The sequence below is a fragment of the Homarus americanus genome, unplaced genomic scaffold (genome assembly GCF_018991925.1).
Source record: "Homarus americanus isolate GMGI-L3 unplaced genomic scaffold, GMGI_Hamer_2.0 scaffold28874, whole genome shotgun sequence".
NCBI lineage: Eukaryota > Metazoa > Arthropoda > Malacostraca > Decapoda > Nephropidae > Homarus > Homarus americanus.
This window is the reverse complement of record NW_024724245.1, coordinates 1-20,000: the sequence shown is the minus strand read 5'-3', so window position 1 is coordinate 20,000 and position 20,000 is coordinate 1. Positions and strand designations below refer to the sequence as shown.

The following is a 20,000-nucleotide window of genomic DNA, read 5'->3' as shown; positions in this document are numbered from 1 at the left end:
ACCTGCCAAGGTTAATCCTCAAGGCAGGGGGCGGTGGTTGGTAGGCTCCAGACGTGTCCACATGCCAGGGCCTGTGCCCGTCCTCTGGAGCCCACTGCTACTCCTGGGATCCTCTGCTGGTCTAGCCTGGGCCCCACCCAGTTACTGTGTGCCACAGCAGGAGTCTTGATGGTGAGGAGGCTACTGGTGGGGAAGACTTATGTAAGTTGTTTCCCAGTTCACCAGAGGGGTAGCCAGCGGCGGCAGCTGAAACAAGAGGAAGTAAACAGTGCTTGCACCTTGACACTAAAATAATGCTGCCACACTAGAGGCATCACACACACACACGAGAGTTGTGATCCAGTAAACAGGTGCTGTGGTTCACCTTCGGGGTGGTGTCTGTTCACTGAGAGTGAGTCACCTGATTGGCCTACTAGTGACACCATATTGACACCTGTTAGACACTTTTTGACACCTGATTGACACTCTGATTGGAATATATTCTTGTAATGACGGTTCTGATTGGCTGCTACTTGAACATTGGACACCCCAGCTTATTGCACTGATGAATTTAACTCTACCCTACTACCCTACTCCTCCCTCCCTACCCTACCACTACCCTACTCTACCCTACCACACTGAGAAGGTGTACATGATATGTATATATATATATATATAATCTATGCGTACATGATGTGTGTATATAATAACAACCTTGACACACACATACATACATACACACATAACATACATACATTAGGCCATGGGACATTAAACAGGTCATTTGGTTAGGTTAGGATAAATTTGGTCATTATTATTATTATTATTATTATTATTATTATTATTATTATTAAGCTTCCATCATCGTCACTCAGAAAGTATTACACAATATTGACCATTACAGTCGTCTGCAATTCGTGGAAGGAAAGTAACAAGTTTGAGAAAGTTAGTGAGAGAAAGTGTCAATATTTCTCACGTCAGTAATGGAGTTTGCGACCTATAGAAATTGAAAATACAGGTGTCCCAAAATCATTAACAGATTAGACTCCTATTTTAATATATGTTTAGTTTATATATCATATCTATATAATTAATATCTTTGGGGTTTTATATGTGTAGCATATATTCCAGAATATGGTCTAAGGAGCATCAACAAACGAGTCATTGAAGGAGCCTCAGTGCTTTATGTAAACAAACCCACCGCCACTGTCTCACCAACTCCCCATCACCCCACCAACTCCCCATCCTAAGACCCCACCACCAACTCAACCCCCACACCAACTCCAACCCCCACCACCACCCCACCAATCCTCACCAACTCCCTACCACCAATCCTACCAACCCCAGACCCCACCACCAACCCCACCAACTCCCCATCAACCCCACCACCAACCCTACACCACACCCCTGCCACCCCACCACCACCCCACCAATCCCACTGTACCACCACCCAACACCACCCCAAGACCCCACCACCAATCCACCAACCTCCATCACCCCACACCAACTCCACCAACTCCCATCAACTCCCCATCAACCCACCAAGACCCCACCAACTCTACCACCAACCAATCCCCACACCAACCCCACCAACTCTAAACCAACTTCCCACCAACCCCACCAACCAATCCCCACCAACCCCCCACCAACCCCACCAATCCCCACCAACTCCCCATCCTACCAACTCCCCATCAACCCACCAACCAACCCCACCAACCAACCCCACCCTAACCCCACCTCACCAACCCCACCAACCAACCCCACCAACTCCCCATCAACCCCACCAACTCCCCACCAACCCCATCAACCCCACCAACTCCCCCCCCACCACCCAATCCCCACCAACCCAACCCCACCAACAACTCCCCAACAATCAACCAACTTAACTCCTAATCAACCCCAACCAACTCCCCACCCCACCACTCCCCCACCAATCAACCCCATTAACTCCCCACCACCCCCACCACCAACTTCCCAACACCAATGCACCAACTCCCCACCACCACCCCCATCCCCACCACCACCACCAACCCCTTTACACCAACCCCCATCACCACCCCACCCCACCAACCCTACCAATTCCCCATCACCCCAACTCTCACCCCCCCCATCAACCCCACCACCAATCCTACCACCCCCACCAATTCCCCCACCAACTCCCCATCAACTTCCAACCACCCCCCACCAACCACCAACCACCAACTTAACCTGCACCAACTAAGACCCTACCACCAATTCCTCCTACCACCCCAAGACCCTACCACCACCCTACCAATTCCTATCACCCCTAAGACCTCACCACCACCTCTACTAATTTCTATCACCCTACCACCACCTCATCACCCTACCAACTCTACCCCACCACCACTAATTCCCTAAGACCCCACACATTAATCTACCACCACCACCCTCATCCAGGTGAAATAAGGGGTGTCTAATCTTCAGGTGACATTGCAACACGACTTGCCACGTGGCTTTCACTGATTGGCTAATGCTGAGATTACTCTTGACCGCTGTTACCCCCTGCAATTTACCTTTCGTGGTTACTGAGGCTTACCTAAGCTGGGTCGTTTATTTTAAGCTGAAATAAGCTGGGGGCGTCTAATTTAACCTAAAATAAGCTGAAGGGCGTCTAAATTAAGCGGGAGGGCGTCTAAAATAAGCTGGAGGCGTCTAAATTAACCTAAAATAAGCTTGGGAGCGTCTAAATTAAGCTGAAATAAGCTGGGGGCGTCTAAATTAACCTGAAATAAGTTGGGGGCGTCTAAATTAAGCTGAAATAAGCTGGGGGCGTCTAAATTATGCTGAAATAAGCTGGGGGCGTCTAAATTAAGCTGGGAGCGTCTAATCTTCAAGAATACCCTTTTATTTCGACAATTTCCGGTGGTTAAGAAAATGTAATGGAAAGGACACCTGGATGTTACCTGCCGAGAGACTGACAGATAGATAGATAGATAGACTGACAGATAGATAGATAGATAGACTGACAGATAGATTGATAGACAGACAAACACAGAAAGAGAGACAGACGATTACCGAGGCGTGGCATAAAAACTATGAGTTATTTTACCACCTAAGAGAGAACAGGTGAGGTGGTGTAGCAGTGACCTTAACCACCACACCTAGGTGGGGTCAGGTCACTCCCACCTCCCACACCCCGTCAGCCTGCTTCCCTCTATGTACTGATATCCAGATTTCCAGGTGGTAAACTAGTGATATGTTGTGACTTTAATGAGTTAGACATCAGTGACATCAGTGACATCATCCAACGCCACTTTGTTGACTTTCCTACGTATGGTAATGTCACCCTGGACTTCATCGTGACTGATTTTGGCAACGACTTCCTCCCTACCCCAGCCGCTGCCTCCCATGGGATGCAGCCCCCACCATCTCACGACCACCAGTTGCCACCAGGACTTACCGACCTACCCCTGACTCTGCCCTGAGGCGTTTCTTGGACAATGGGTGACCTGGTATCCCTGGACTGATGTGACTATGGTAGACGATGCATCAAGTGGATAATTGGACATCATCACCAGCCTACCACCACTTTCTTTCCTGTCAAGACACTTTAGGAGGAACATAGGAAGGAACGGTCGCCAAATAGGGTGTGGACGAGTGAACAAGCAGTCACAGTGGGTGCCCATCCTCTCCAGCTGGTGCAGTCTGCCAAACTCCTGGGTGTTACTATAGACAACAAACTGGACTGGAAGGCCCATGTAAACAACACAGTCAAGGCAGCCTCGTACCGTCTCTACATGCTACGAAGACTTAGGTCACTTGGGACACCCACGCCAGAGCTGAGGACCATCTACAACGCCTTTATTCTCCCCAAACTAACGTATGCGTCACCAGCCTGGTCGTCTTCTCTCAACTCCACCCAACAACGTCAGCTAGAGAAGGTACAGAAAAGGGCCTGCAGAATCATGCTCAGCGCAGAATACTCCGGCTTCACCAACGCTCTCTCCACCCTGGAAATGCCATCCCTCATGACCTCCACCACCAAGCACTGGAATCATCGCCACCTCCTGCCACCGGCAGTGAGTCGCCACTACAACAATTCAGCCCATAAGAGCCCGCACGATAGATATAAGACAGCACCATCCTCACCACTCCTGCCACCTGCAGTCCTCTGCACCCCCGAGCAGTCCGCCATCACAACATAATTCAGCCCATAACAGCTCCGGCAGACTGATAGATATATATAAGAACAGCACCATCTCGCCACCTCCTGCCACTCCAAATCCCCCGCCCCACCTCAAGCAGTCCCAAGCCACTTACAACATAATCTGCCCATAAGAGCCTGCACTGGATAGATATAAGAGCAGCACCATCCGCCACTCCTCCCCAAGCACCTTGCAGTCCCCGCCCCCTAAGCAGTCCGCCACTACAACATATCCAGCCCATAAGAGCCCGGGACTGATAGATATAAGAGCAGCACCACCTCATCCACCTCCTGCCACCTGCAGTCCCCGCCCACCCCACAGGCAGTCCGCCACTACAACATAATTCAGCCCATAACAGCCCGCACTGATAGATATAAGAGCAGCACCACCATGCACTCGCCACCTGCAGTTCCTCACCACCCCCCGCCCACCTCAAGCAGCAGTCCGCCACTACAACATAATTCAGCCCATAACATTCGCGAGACTGATAGCCACCTCCTGCCATATAAGACAGCACCACTCGCCACCTCCTGCCACCTGCAGTCCCGCCCACCTCGTGCAGTCCGCCACTACAACATAATTCAGCCCATAACAGCCCGTGACTGATAGATATAAGAGCAGCACCATCCTCCACCTCCTGCCACCTGCAGTCCCCTCGCCCACCTCGAGCAGTCCGCCACTACAACATAACCAGCCCATAACAGCCCGCACTGATAGATATAAGATAGCAGCATCCTCCGCCGCCTCCTGCCACCTGCAGTCCCCTGCCCACCTCGAGCAGTCAGCCACTACAACATAATCAGCCCATAACAGCCCGTGCACTGATAGATATAAGAGCAGCACCATCCTGCACCTCCTGCCACCTGCAGTCCCACCCACCCTCAGCAGTCCGCCACTACAACATATTCAGCCCATAACAGCCCGCACTGATAGGATATAAGAGCAGCACCATCCTCGCCACCTCCTGCCACCTGCAGTCCCCCACCCACCTCTGAGCAGTCCGCCACTACAACATAATCCAGCCCATATAACAGCCTGCACTGATAGATATAAGAGCAGCACCATCCTCGCCACCTCCCTGCCACCTGCAGTCCCCCACCCTGAGCAGTCCGCCACTACAACATAATTCAGCCCATAACAGCCCGCACTGATAGATATAAGAGCAGCACCACCCGCCACCTCCTGCCACCTGCAGTCCCCACCCACCTCGAGCAGTCCGCCATCACAACATAATTCAGCCCATAACAGCCCAAGACTGATAGATATAAGAGCAGCACCATCCTCGGCCACCTCCTGCCACCTGCAGTCCCCCACCCACCTCGAGCAGTCCGCCACTACAACATAATTCCAGCCCATAACAGTCTGCACTGATAGATATAAGAGCAGCACCATCCCCGCCACCTCCTGCCACCTGCAGTCCCCGCCCACCTCGAGCAGTCCCGCCACTACAACATATCCAGTGCCCATAACAGTTCGTGACTGATAGATATAAGAGCAGCACCATCCCTTTCGCCACCTCCTGCCACCTGCAGTCCTCCCACCTTTGAGCAGTCCGCCATCACAACATATTCAGCCCACACAGCCCTCAGACTGATAGATATAAGAGCAGCACCATCTCGCCACCTCCTGCCACCTGCAGTCCCCCCCCACCGAGCAGTCCGCCACTACAACATAATTCAGCCCATAACAGCTCAAGACTGATAGATATAAGAGCAGCACCATCCTCTCGCCACCTCCTGCCTGCCACCTGCAGTCCCCTGCCCATTCCTGGAGCAGTCCAGCCACTACAACATATTCAGCCCATAACAGCCTCCATAACAGCCCGCACTGATAGATATAAGAGCAGCACCATCCTCGCCACCTCCTGCCACCTGCAGTCCCCCGCCCACCTCGAGCAGTCCGCCACTACAACATAATTCAGCCCATAACAGCCCGCACTGATAGATATAAGAGCAGCACCATCTCGCCACCTCCTGCCACCTGCAGTCCCCCGCCCACCTCGAGCAGTCCGCCACTACAACATAATTCAGCCCATAACAGCCCGCACTGATAGATATAAGAACAGCACCATCCTCGCCACCTCCTGCCACCTGCAGTCCCCACCCACCTCAAGCAGAAGTCCGGCCATCATAACATAATTCAGCCCATAAGAGCTCCCGCACTGATAGATATAAGAGCAGCACCATCCTCGCCACCCTCCTGCCACCTGCAGTCCCCCAGCCCACCTCGCCACCCTCCTACACTGGCAGTCCGCCACTACAACATATTCAGCCCATAAGAGAGCCTGCACTGATAGATATAAGAGCAGCACCATCCTCGCCACCTCCTGCCACCTGCAGTCCCCCGCCCACCTCGAGCAGTCCGCCACTACAACATAATTCAGCCCATAACAGCCCGCACTGATAGATATAAGAGCAGCACCATCCTCGCCACCTCCTGCCACCTGCAGTCCCCCGCCCACCTCGAGCAGTCCGCCACTACAACATAATTCAGCCCATAACAGCCCGCACTGATAGATATAAGAGCAGCACCATCCTCGCCACCTCCTGCCACCTGCAGTCCCCCGCCCACCTCGAGCAGTCCGCCACTACAACATAATTCAGCCCATAACAGCCCGCACTGATAGATATAAGAGCAGCACCATCCTCGCCACCTCCTGCCACCTGCAGTCCTCGCCCACCTCGGAAGCAGTCCGCCACTACAACATATCCAGCCCATAACAGCCCGCAGACTGATAGATATAAGAGCAGCACCATCCTCACACCTCCTGCCACCTGCAGTCCCCCACTCCACCTCGAGCAGTCCGCCACTACAACATAATTCAGCCCATACAGTCCGCAGACTGATAGATATAAGAGCAGCACCATCCTCGCCACCTCCTGCCACCTGCAGTCCCCCGCCCACCTCATGAGCAGTCCGCCACTACAACATAATTCAGCCCAACAGCCCAAGACTGATAGATATAAGAGCAGCACCATCCCCACCTCCTGCCACCTGCAGTCCCCTCAGCCCACCCCGAGCAGTCCGCCACCACAAACATAATTCAGCCCATAACAGCCTCGCGACTGATAGATATAGAGCAGCACCATCCTGCCACCTCCTGCCACCTGCAGTCCCCCCACCCACCTCGAGCAGTCCGCCACTACAACATAATTCAGCCCATAACAGCCCGCACTGATAGATATAAGAGCAGCACCATCCTCGCCACCTCCTGCCACCTGCAGTCCCCCGCCCACCTCGAGCAGTCCGCCACTACAACATAATTCAGCCCATAACAGCCCGCACTGATAGATATAAGAGCAGCACCATCCTCGCCACCTCCTGCCACCTGCAGTCCCCCGCCCACCTCGAGCAGTCCGCCACTACAACATAATTCAGCCCATAACAGCCCGCACTGATAGATATAAGAGCAGCACCATCCTCGCCACCTCCTGCCACCTGCAGTCCCCCGCCCACCTCGAGCAGTCCGCCACTACAACATAATTCAGCCCATAACAGCCCGCACTGATAGATATAAGAGCAGCACCATCCTCGCCACCTCCTGCCACCTGCAGTCCCCCGCCCACCTCGAGCAGTCCGCCACTACAACATAATTCAGCCCATAACAGCCCGCACTGATAGATATAAGAGCAGCACCATCCCATCTATTGTTAAAACAACTCCTGTACTGTACAGCCCTGTAAATGTATTCAATGTATATCATTATGTCTAAATCACATGTAAGTCTGTATATTTTATGCCACCGACTGAAACTATATTAATAAACCGTTTATTATTATTATTGCAGACAGACAGAAACAGACAGACAGACACAGACAGACACAGTGAAATACAGATAATGGAAGAGAAGAAACACTCTCTCTCTCTCTCTCTCTCTCTCTCTCTCTCTCTCTCTCTCTCTCTCTCTAACACGAAAATATTATCTTGACATTTATACAAAGAAGAAAGATATAAAGGTCAGTCTGTCTGTCAGTCTGTTCCGCTGAGGTGCACAGGGACCCAGATGTTTAGTAATAATAATAATAATTAACGGTTTATTGAAAAAGTTCTGCAGTCCGAAGGCTGAAAATATACATTGGACATAAATGACTTATTACATACATTGGTGGTTTAACAAAAGCCTTCATTAGAGAAAGGTAAAGGAACATACAGTGAACATACAGATTAATGTAGGTGTAGTAACTTCCTCCCAGATGGTGTTAGGAGGGACGTCATGTTTGGTTAGGTTAGCATTACTGTGTGCGTGTGTGTGACGTTAATACACACACACACACACACACACACACACACACCCACCCACACACACACACACACACACCCACCCACACACCCACAAACCCACACCCACCCACACACACACACACACACACACCCACACCCACCCACACCCACACACAATATATTAGACGAATATTGAAGCATAAAATCAAAATATAAAAAGTTGTTTTCTGAAGGCCGTGTTGGTAACAGGTGATGACATTGCCGTTTTTGTAAATGTCGGATAATTTTCTTTTAACGTTATTTTAATCAACAAAATGGCATTTAATATTTAAACTGTAGAATTTAGAGAAGAAATATTTTGTAGTTTGTATTTAATGAGAGTTTCCATCTCATTTACACGTAATTATAGGGTCTTTATTGTTCTTCTAGGTAACACTGGATATCATTGTTCTTATTATTATTATTATTATTATTATATCACCTCAACCTTCACAAACACACAAACTAATTCTCCTATGTTTTCCTACAGTGTCACAACTACAAGCTTGTAAGCTGTCAACAAACGCAGAGCTGAATGTATGTCTGACCCAAAACTTTCAACAACTGAAGCCATTCTTGTCAACTGGTAAATAATTATCTGTTTATATATCCTTAATGTGTATAGAATATTTATATAGTGTTTTTATAGGAGATAATCTTTGTAATAATGAGAAATTTTTATATATGATAGTTTTGTATATATACCTATTTAATTATATCGCTAACTACCCAACTACCCACAGGTGTACCGGAAATTGGCCTACCTGTCTTTGACCCAGTGTTCATCCCAAAGATGGTATTTAGTACTAGTGAAGGAGCTGTAACTGTGAATGCTTCCTTCAATGACGTTTGGGTGAAGGGAATTGCCAATTATTCAAGTGTGGCCTTCGAGTAAGACCTTGTTGAGCTGTTGAGAGAGAGAGAGAGTTTGAGGAGGAGGTTAAAATCCTCATGAAACATCAATCAATACATAAAATCAATAAAATATACAATAACTTCAATAACAACCACATTATCAACACAATAACCACATCATTACCATAAATCAGTGTTTCTCATACTAGGGGCCATGGAGAAAATGTGGAAACTCTGATTTAATTTAGTTTTTTGTTACTTTGCCTTATTAGGGAGATATATATTTTTTTAATGTCTTTTTTATTATCATTGTGTGTAATTATAATATACTGTACAGTTTTTATATGGTACAGCAGGCTCAGATTTGCATGATTCTAGTTCCTGTTCAGACTAATTCCTTGAACTCTTGACTGTATTCTGGTGTTCAATGTATCAGTCATATCACACTTAGGAGTTCTCTTACCATTTTTTACTACGTATTTATGTGAAACTAATCTAACCCTAATCACCATGCCCACAGCTCGGATGTGGGTAGGAGTCGGTTGAGCTTCAATATCCACATACCTCGACTGGATGCTCGGGGGACCTATAGCATCAATGGAAAGATTCTTATATTGCCAGTTGTCAGTTCTGGGCCTTATGCTTCAACCCTGAGTTAGTGTTAATCTGATCTTAATGTAATCTGACCTTAATCTAATCTGACCTTAATCTAATCTGACCTTAATCTAATCTAATCTGACCTTAATCTAATCTAATCTGACCTTAATGTAATAATCTGACCTTAATCTAATCTGACCTTAATGTAATCTAATCTGACCTTAATCTAATCTGACCTTAATGTAATCTAATCTGACCTTAATCTAATCTGACCTTAATGTAATCTTAATCTGATCAAATCTAATCTTAACCTAACCCGACCTGACCTGACCTGAGTAATTATTGTCATCAGCTTCAAGACTCTTAGTAATTGAGCTTCGAGACCCTTACTAATTAAGCTTCAGACCCTTAGTAATTAAGCTTCAAAACCCTTAGTAATTAAGCTTCAAGACCCTTGGTATTAAGCTTCAAGACCCTTAGTATTTAAGCTTCAAGATCCTTAGTAATTAAGCTTAAAGACCCTTAGTAATAAATATTAAAGACCCTTAGTAATTAAGCTTCAAGACCCTTAGTAATTAAGCTTCAAGACCCTTAGTAATTAAGCTTCAAGACCCTTAGTATTTAAGCTTCAAGACCCTTAGTAATTAAGCTTAAAGACCCTTAATAATAAATATTAAAGACCCTTAGTAATTAAGCTTCAAGACCCTTAGTAATTAAGCTTCAAGACCCTTAGTAATTAAGCTTCAAGACCCTTAGTATTTAAGCTTCAAGACCCTTGGTATTAAGCTTCAAGACCCTTAGTATTTAAGCGTCAAGACCCTTAGTATTTAAGCGTCAAGACTCTCGGTAATTAAGCTTCAAGTCCCGTAGTAATTAAGCTTTGACTCCCTTAATGACATCATTCTTGTTAATTGAACCTTTATTTCAGCCGGATTCAACTTTGTGGCGAGTGGTACGCTAACTGTGGTACCGACAGCTGATGGCGACCGGCTGACTCTCTCTGGAATGACAGTTGACTTCACCATAGACGATGTCAAGCTTATTCAAGGCAGCACCTCTAGCAAACAAGACATTTTACGTAAGTTTATTGACCTTTTTGGGGGTTTTTGGGGGAGAGGTTAGGTTTTTTATTATTTGATATGTGTTTATAATCAGTGTAGGTATACAGTGTACCTAGACAGTGTAGGTATATAGTGTACCTAGACAGTGTAGGTATAGTGTACCTAGACAGTGTAGGTATATAGTGTACCTAGACAGTGTAGGTATATAGTGTACCTAGACAGTGTAGGTATAGTGTGCAGGGCAGTGTGGTATATAGTGTGCCTAGACAGTGTGGGTGTGGTGTGCCTAGACAGTGTGGGTGTACGGTGTGCCTGGAGCAGTGTGGGTATGCAGTGTGCCTGAACAGTGTGAGTGTACCTAGAGATGTGGGTATATAGTGTGCCTAGACGGTGTGGGTGCTGATGTGCCTAGACGGTGTGGGTATATAGTGTGCCTGAACGGTGCTGGAGCATACAGTGCTTTGCCTAGACAGTGTGGTATACAGTGTGCCTAGACAGTCCCTTTGGGTATATAGTGTGCCTAGACAGTGTGGGTATACAGTGTGCCACAGACACCGTGTGGGTATATAGTGTACCTAGACAGTGGTATCCATAATTGCCTAGACCGTGTAGGTATACAGTGTACTGAACAGTCAATAGTATACAGTGTTACCTAGACAGTGTGGGTATATAATTATTACTGCCTGAACAGTGTGGGTATATAGTGTACTGGACGATTAATGAGTATAATTTGTGCCTAGACCAGTGTAGGTATATAATTATTGCCTAGACAGTGTGGGTATATATATAGTGTGCCTAAGACAGTGTGAGTATAAACATACTTTCAGGAGCGGTACCAGGTATATAGTGTGCCTGAACTTGCAGTGTGGGTATATAATTATTGCCTAGACGGTACAGGTATATAATTGTGCCTGAACAGTGTAGGGCACTTGCAGGTATTACCTAGACAGTGTGGGGTATATAGTGTGCCTGGGCAGTGTAGGTGCTCCACAGTGTGCTAGACAGTGTGGGTATACGAAGGTGTGCCTAGACAGTGTGGGTATATAGTGTATTACTAGACAGTGTGGTATATAGTGTGCCTAGACAGTGTAGGTATACACAGTGTACCCTGGAGCAGTGGGTATATAATTGTGCCTGAACGGTGTGGGTATACAGTGTACCCTGAACGGTGTGGGTATACGGTGTGCCTAGACAGTGTGAAAGGGTATATAGTGTACCAAGACGGTGTGGGTATATAGTGTACCTAGACAGTGTGGGTATACAGTGTACCTAGACAGTGTAGGTATACAGTGTGCCTAGACAGTGTGGGTATATAGTGTACCCTAGACAGTGTGGAGTATACAGTGTGCCTAGACAGTGTGGTATATAGTGTGTACCTAGACGGTGTGGGTATACAGTGTGCCTGAACAGAATGGTATACAGTGTGCCTAGACAGTGTGGAATATAGTGTTACACTGAACGGTGTAGGTATATAGTGTACACTGAACAGTGTGGGTATACAGTGTGGGTATATGGTGTGCCTAGACTGGTGTGGGTGCCACAGTGTGCCTGAACGGTGTGGGTATACAGTGTGCCTGAACGGTGTGGGTATACAGTGTGCCTGAACGGTGTGAACCGGTGTACTAGACAGTGTGGGTATATAGTGTACCCTAGACAGTGTGGGTATGAAGTGTGCCTGAACAGTGTGGGTATATAATTATTACCTAGACAGTGTGAGAGCAGCACAGTGTGCCTGAACAGTGTGGGTATATATGGTGTACCTAGACGGTGTGGGTGTACGGTGTACCTAGACAGTGTGGAGCTTTTACAGTGTGCCTAGACAGGCTGTGGGTATATGGTGTGCCTGGAGCAGTGTGGGTATATGGTGTGCCTCGTGACGGTGTGGTGCCGGTGTGCACAGACAGTGGGTAGCATATGGTGTGCCTGGAACGGTGTGGGTATGGTGTGCCTGAACAGTGTGGGTATACAGTGTGCCTGGGCAGTGTGGGTATATGGTGTGCCAAGACAGTGTAGGTACATACAGAGTGCCTGAACAGTGCAGCAGGAATACAGTGTGCCTAGACAGTGTGGGTGTACAGTGTGCCTAGACAGTGTGGGTATACGGTGTGCCTAGACAGTGTGGGTATACAGTGTGCCTAGACGATTAGCCAGGTATGGTGTGCCTGAACCACGGTGTGGTATACTTAGTGTGCCTAGACAGTGGAGTATATAGTGTACCTAGACAGTGTGGGTATATAGTGTGCCTGAACAGTGTGGAGTATATAGTGTACCTGAACAGTGTGGAATTTATATAGTGTACCCTGAACAGTGTGGGTATATAGTGTGCCTAGACAGTGTGGGTATCTGGTGTGCCTAGACAGTGTGGGTATCTGGGTGTGTGCTTAGACAGTGTGGGTATGGTGGCCCACACCTAGACAGTGTGGGTATATAGTTATTGCCTAGACGGTGTGGGTATACACAAGGTAATGCCTAGACAGTGTGGGTATATAGTGTGCCTGAACAGTGTGGGTATACAGTGTACTGGAGCAGTGTGGGTATACAGTGTGCAGGCAGTGTGGGTATATAGTGTGCCAAGACAGTGTAGGTATATAGTGTACCTGAGCAGTGTGAGTATGAGAAGTGTGCCTAGACAGTGTAGGTATACAGTGTGCCTGAAGAGAGTGCCTTTATGGTATACAGTGTTGCCTAGACAGTGTGAGTATATAGTGTACTAGACAGTGTCGGGTATACAGTGTGCCTGAGCAATTAATGGGTATATGGTGTGCCTGGGCTGGTGTGGGTATACGGTGTGCCTAGACAGTGTGGGTATATGGTGTACCTAGACAGTGTGGGTGTATAGTGTGCCTGAACAGTGTGGGTATATGGTGTGCAGGGCAGTGTGGGTATATGGTGTGCCTGAACCCCGGTGTAGGTGGTGTGCCTGAACAGTGGCCAGGTATGCAGTGTGCACCTGAACAGTGTGGGTATATGGTGTACTAGACAGTGTGGGTATATAGTGTGCCTAGACAGTGTGTGGGTGTATGGTGTGCCTGAACGGTGTGGGTATATGGTGTGCCTAGACAGTGTGGTGTATGGTGTGCAGACAGTGTGGTGTATGGTGTGCCTAGACAGTGTGGGTATATAAGTGTGCACCTAGACGGTGTGAGTGTATAGTGTGCCTAGACAGTGTGGGTGTATAGTGTGCCCCTAGACAGTGTGGGTATATAGTGTGCCTAGACAGTGTAGGTATATAGTGTTACTAGACAGTGTGGGTATATAGTGTACCTGAAACAGTGTGGGTATATAGTGTGCCTAGACAGTGTAGGTATATGGTGTACCTAATTCAGTGTAGGTATATATAGTGTACCTAGACAGTGTGGGTATATAGTGTACACTAGACGGTGGTATATAGTGTACATGGTATACTATGGTGTGCCTGAACCCCAGTGTGGGTATATAGAGGTAATGCCCACCTGAACGGTGTAGGTATACTTGTGTACCTGGGCAATTAACTGGGTATATGAAGTGTCGTACCCCTAGACAGTGTAGGTATACAATGTTCCTAGACAGTGTAGGTATACAGTTTACCTAGACAGTGTTGGTATACAGTGTACCTAGACAGTGTAGGTATACAGTGTACCTAGACAGTGTAGGTATACAAACAATGTACCCAGACAGTGTAGGTATACAGTGTACCTAGACAGTGTAGGTATACAATGTACCTAGACAGTGTAGGTATACAGTGTACCTAGACAGTGTAGGTATACAGTGTACCTACACAGTGTATATAATTAGTACCCTAGACAGTGTAGGTATATAGTGTGCCTAGACAGTGTAGGTATATAGTGTACCTAGACAGTGTAGGTATACAGTGTACCTAGACAGTGTAGGTATATAGTGTACCTAGACAGTGTAGGTATATAGTGTACCTAGACAGTGTAGGTATATAGTGTTCCTAGACAGTGTAGGTATACAGTGTACCTAGACAGTGTAGGTATATAGTGTACCTAGACAGTGTAGGTATATAGTGTACCTAGACAGTGTAGGTATACAGTGTACCTAGACAATGTAGGTATATAGTGTACCTAGACAGTGTAGGTATATAGTGTACCTAGACAGTGTAGGTATACAGTGTACCTAGACAGTGTAGGTATATAGTGTACCTAGACAGTGTAGGTATATAGTGTGCCTAGACAGTGTGGGGTATACAGTGTACCTAGACAGTGTAGGTATACAGTGTACCTAGACAGTGTAGGTATACAAACAATGACAAACTATATCCCACATAATACGACCAATCAAAAGTAACATAGCCACCACACGGTTCATGCCATTGGTCGGTATAACAGTATTCTTCACCGTTACAGAACAAGTGGTGAACAAATTTCTGAACACGAACGCAAAGGTAATTCTTGAAGAGATTAAACCAGCGATCCTGAGGCAAATGCTAACGTTCGGTGAAGATTTTATGAACAACATCTTGAAGCGTATTCCAGTCGATGCCGTCATCCAGAATTAGCATCCGCGTCAATCCGTCTAACGTCAATCCGTCTCGCGATTACTATTTGTAAGTTGAAGGGAAGAAAAGTTGGATTAGCCATGTGATTGATTAAAGACCAAGTGGGATTGATTGATGGATGTGAATGATGATTTTGGGGGTTTGATAAATAACCTGTAGATTAATCCTCTCATCCGTGCATTTTCTGACGGCTGTAGACGTTAATTTTATACGTATCTTTATTATTTAGACGCGTACGACATCATTTAGGGGGAAAAGATTACAGATTCTGTAGTTTTTTATGTAGTGTTATGTAGTATTGGAACTGTATTTTTGTGACTGTAGGGAACTGTATTTTGTAGTGACTGTAGGGAACTGTATTTTATAGTGACTGTAGGGAACTGTATTTTGTAGTGATTGCAGGGAACTGTATTTTGTAGTGACTGTAGGGAACTATTTTGTAGTGACTGTAGGGAACTGTATTTTATAATAACTGCAACAAACTGTATTTTTAGTAACTAGCAAACTGTATTTTTTTTAGTAACTGTAGCAAACTGTATTTTTAATATCTGTAGTGAAATGTATATTGTAGTTTATTTAGCAAACTGTATTTTGATAACTTAGCATTTATTTTGTATTTGGAAATTCCATCTATAGTATTGTAATTGATCAAAGAGTGATTTCTGATTGGTGGAGAGAGTATAGATGCCAGAATAAGTGATTTCTGATTGGTGAAGAGAGTATAAATGCCAAAATAAGTGATTTCTGATTGGTGGAGAGAGTATAGATGCCAGAATAAGTGATTTCTGATTGGTGAAGAGAGTATAAATGCCAAAATAAGAGATTTCTGATTGGTGGAGAGAGTATAGATCCCAGAATAAGTGATTTCTGATTGGTGGAGAGAGTATAAATGCCAGAACGTAGACTGTTTTGATGTTTGAGTACAGGTTTTTGTGTATATAGGTGAGAAAAAGTTCGCAGATGTTATGAAATTGGTGATTGTGTTTTGAGAGATATGTACAGGGTGTGTCATAAGTACTGCCATTATACTGTACAGGGTGCGTCATAAGTACTGCCATTATACTGTACAGGGTGTGTCATATGTACTGGCATTATACTGTACAGGGTGTGTCATAAGTACTGCCATTATACTGTACAGGGTGTGTCATAAGTACTGCCATTATACTGTACAGGGTGTGTCATAAGTACTGGCATTATACTGTACAGGGTGTGTCATAAGTACTGCCATTATACTGTACAGGGTGTGTCATAAGTACTGCCATTATACTGTACAGGGTGTGTCATAAGTACTGCCATTATACTGTACAGGGTGTGTCATAAGTACTGGCATTATACTGTGGGGTGTGTCATAAGTACTGCCATTATACTGTACAGGGTGTGTCATAAGTACTGCCATTATACTGTACAGGGTGTGTCATAAGTACTGCCATTATACTGTACAGGGTGTGTCATAAGTACTGCATTATACTGTACAGGGTGTGTCATCAGTTGCATGCAGTGTGTAGCATGGTGTGTGAACTATAACACACCCTTTACAGTATGGTAATGTGACGTTATGACACATCCTGTACAGTATGGTCCAAAATAGTGATTCTTAGTTGTATAAGCTATGAAATATGTACTTAAAACAATATAACTTAATTAATATTGGCACTAAGGTAATGTGGTTTTTGCATTAGATTACGCACCAAAAAATTGTATTCGTTCACACACTACAATAAAAATTACCTTAAAACTATTATCCACAAAGACGAAGTTTCAGATTACTGTATGAAAATAAATTCCTCGTTGGATAAAATAAATTTAATTTCTATTTTAGATTTATTTTAAAGAACTTTGATTTAAGAATGAAATAAAAGTGTTAATTTGGTTTGAGATTATTATTATTATTTTTTTTTATTCCCACGAGTTTGAGATGGAAATGGTAGTGTAGAAAGTAGCATGAATAGTATAGAAAGTGGCAAAAATAGTGTAGAAAGTGGCAAGAATAGTGTAGAAAGTGGCATTTAATACACTAGGTAAAACAAGGTAGTTACAGTGTGTCCCCAGGTTATGAACGGGTCTGTACCTGAGTCGGAACATTGGATTTGAGTTCACCTTACAGAATAATGTTTAAAATACCACTACTGTATATCACAGTCTTAAGTTCTTATATACATCTAAAATAACTTAATTGATGAGAAAAGAAGAATTAGAATGACGAAATACAGTAAATGGGAGAAATAGAATGACGAAATGCAGTAAATGAATGTGGGTGTTCGTAATTCGGAGACTTCGTGTTTTCTAATCTCTATGGGGTAACTTGTAATGTAGGTGATGGCCAGTGTGTGTTTGGAAATTTTCAATCGACTGAGTGTGTCTTGCATATCTCAGGGACCAGACTTGGCACATCACTAGCATATCTTGGGGGATTAGACCAGCACATCACTAGCATATCTTGGGGGATTAGACCAGCACATCACTAGCATATTTTGGAGATTAGACCAGCACATCTCTAGCATGTCTTGGAGATTAGACCAGCACATCACTAGCATATCTTGGGGGATTAGACCAGCACATCACTAGGATATCTTGGGGATTAGACCAGCACATCACTAGCATATCTTGGGGGATTAGACCAGCACATCACTAGCATATCTTGGGGATTAGACCAGCACATCACTAGGATATCTTGGGGATTAGACCAGCACATCACTAGCATATCTTGGGGATTAGACCAGCACATCACTAGCATAGTTTGGAGATTAGACCAGCATATCTTGGGGATTAGACCAGCACATCACTAGCATAGTTTGGAGATTAGACCAGCACATCACTAGCATATCTTGGGGATTAGACCAGCACATCACTAGCATAGTTTGGAGATTAACCAGCACATCACTAGCATATCTTGGGGATTAGACCAGCACATCACTAGCATATCTTGGAGATTAGACCAGCACATCTCTAGCATATCTTGCATCACTAGCATATCTTGGGGATTAGACCAGCACATCACTAGCATATCTTGGGGATTAGACCAGCACATCACTAGCATATCTTGGGGATTAGACCAGCACATCACTAGCATATCTTGGGGGGATTAGACCAGCACATCACTAGCATATCTTGGAGTTTAGACCAGCACATCACTAGCATATCTTGGGGATTAGACCAGCACATCACTAGCATATCTTGGGGATTAGACCAGCATCACTAGCATAGTTTGGAATTAGACCAGCATATCTTGATTATCCATACTTTTAGTTTGGAGATTAGACCAGCACATCACTAGCATATCTTGGGGATTAGACCAGCACATCACTAGCATATCTTGGAGATTAGACCAGCACATCTCTAGACTTTGGGGGATTAGACCAGCACATCACTAGGATATCTTGGGGGATTAGACCAGCACATCACTAGCATATCTTGGGGGATTAGACCAGCACATCACTAGCATATCTTGGGGATTAGACCAGCACATCACTAGCATATTTTGGAGATTAGACCAGCACATCTTTAGCATGTCTTGGAGATTAGACCAGCACATCTCTAGCATATCTTGGGGATTAGACCAGCACATCACTAGCATATCTTGGAGATTAGACCAGCACATCACTAGCATATCTTGGGGATTAGACCAGCACATCACTAGGATATCTTGGGGATTAGACCAGCACATCACTAGCATATCTTGGGATTAGACCAGCACATCACTAGCATATCTTGGGGATTAGACCAGCACATCACTAGCATAGTTTGGAGATTAGACCAGCACATCACTAGCATATCTTGGGATTAGACCAGCAGCATCACTAGGATATCTTTGGGATTAGACCAGCACATCACTAGCATATCTTGGGGATTAGACCAGCACATCACTAGCATATCTTGGGGATTAGACCAGCACATCACTAGCATAGTTTGGAGATTAGACCAGCACATCACTAGCATATCTTGGAGATTAGACCAGCACATCACTAGGATATCTTGGGGTTAGACCAGCACATCACTAGCATATCTTGGAGATTAGACCAGCACATCACTAGGATATCTTGGGGGATTAGACCAGCACATCACTAGCATATCTTGGAGAGATTAAACCAGCACATCACTAGGATATCTTGGGATTAGACCAGCATCACTAGCATATCTTGGGGATTAGACCAGCACATCACTAGCATATCTTGGGGATTAGACCCATCACTAGCATATTTTGGAGATTAGACCAGCACATCTTTAGCATGTCTTGGAGATTAGACCAGCACATCTCTAGCATATCTTGGAGCCAGACTTGGGACATATGATACGCCTCCTTATCGTTGGAACGTCCCAGGTACATCCTCTTACACTTGGTGGTATCTCAGCAGCCATTTCTTCGACTATTCTTGGGCACAGATCCTAATGCAGTTCTTCACAGTCTGTTTGGTTCTTGATTTCCCTAAATAACTTGGCGTCATCTGTAAACATTTGTATGGAGGAGTGTACAACGTCAGGCATGTCATTAATGAACCAAAACAAACAACAGGGCCAATACACTGCCCTGTGGTGCAACGTGACAGAATGCGGATGATGATTTGTGCCATTAATCACCACACACTG

General features: G+C 45.5%; 1 protein-coding gene across 1 annotated transcript in view; it reads left to right on the top strand.

Moving 5' to 3' along the window:
• The window catches only part of LOC121864096 (circadian clock-controlled protein daywake-like), an 18,858-nt gene extending 2,349 nt beyond the window's left edge, over positions 1 to 16,509 (top strand). The window contains exons 2-6 of the mRNA XM_042363002.1: positions 8,896 to 8,991; positions 9,149 to 9,296; positions 9,781 to 9,914; positions 10,786 to 10,935; positions 15,265 to 16,509. Coding sequence (XP_042218936.1) covers positions 8,896 to 8,991; positions 9,149 to 9,296; positions 9,781 to 9,914; positions 10,786 to 10,935; positions 15,265 to 15,416 — 680 coding nt within the window. The 3' untranslated portion in view covers positions 15,417 to 16,509. The remainder of the gene's footprint in view (positions 1 to 8,895; positions 8,992 to 9,148; positions 9,297 to 9,780; positions 9,915 to 10,785; positions 10,936 to 15,264) is intronic.
• Positions 16,510 to 20,000: the final 3,491 nt, after the last annotated feature.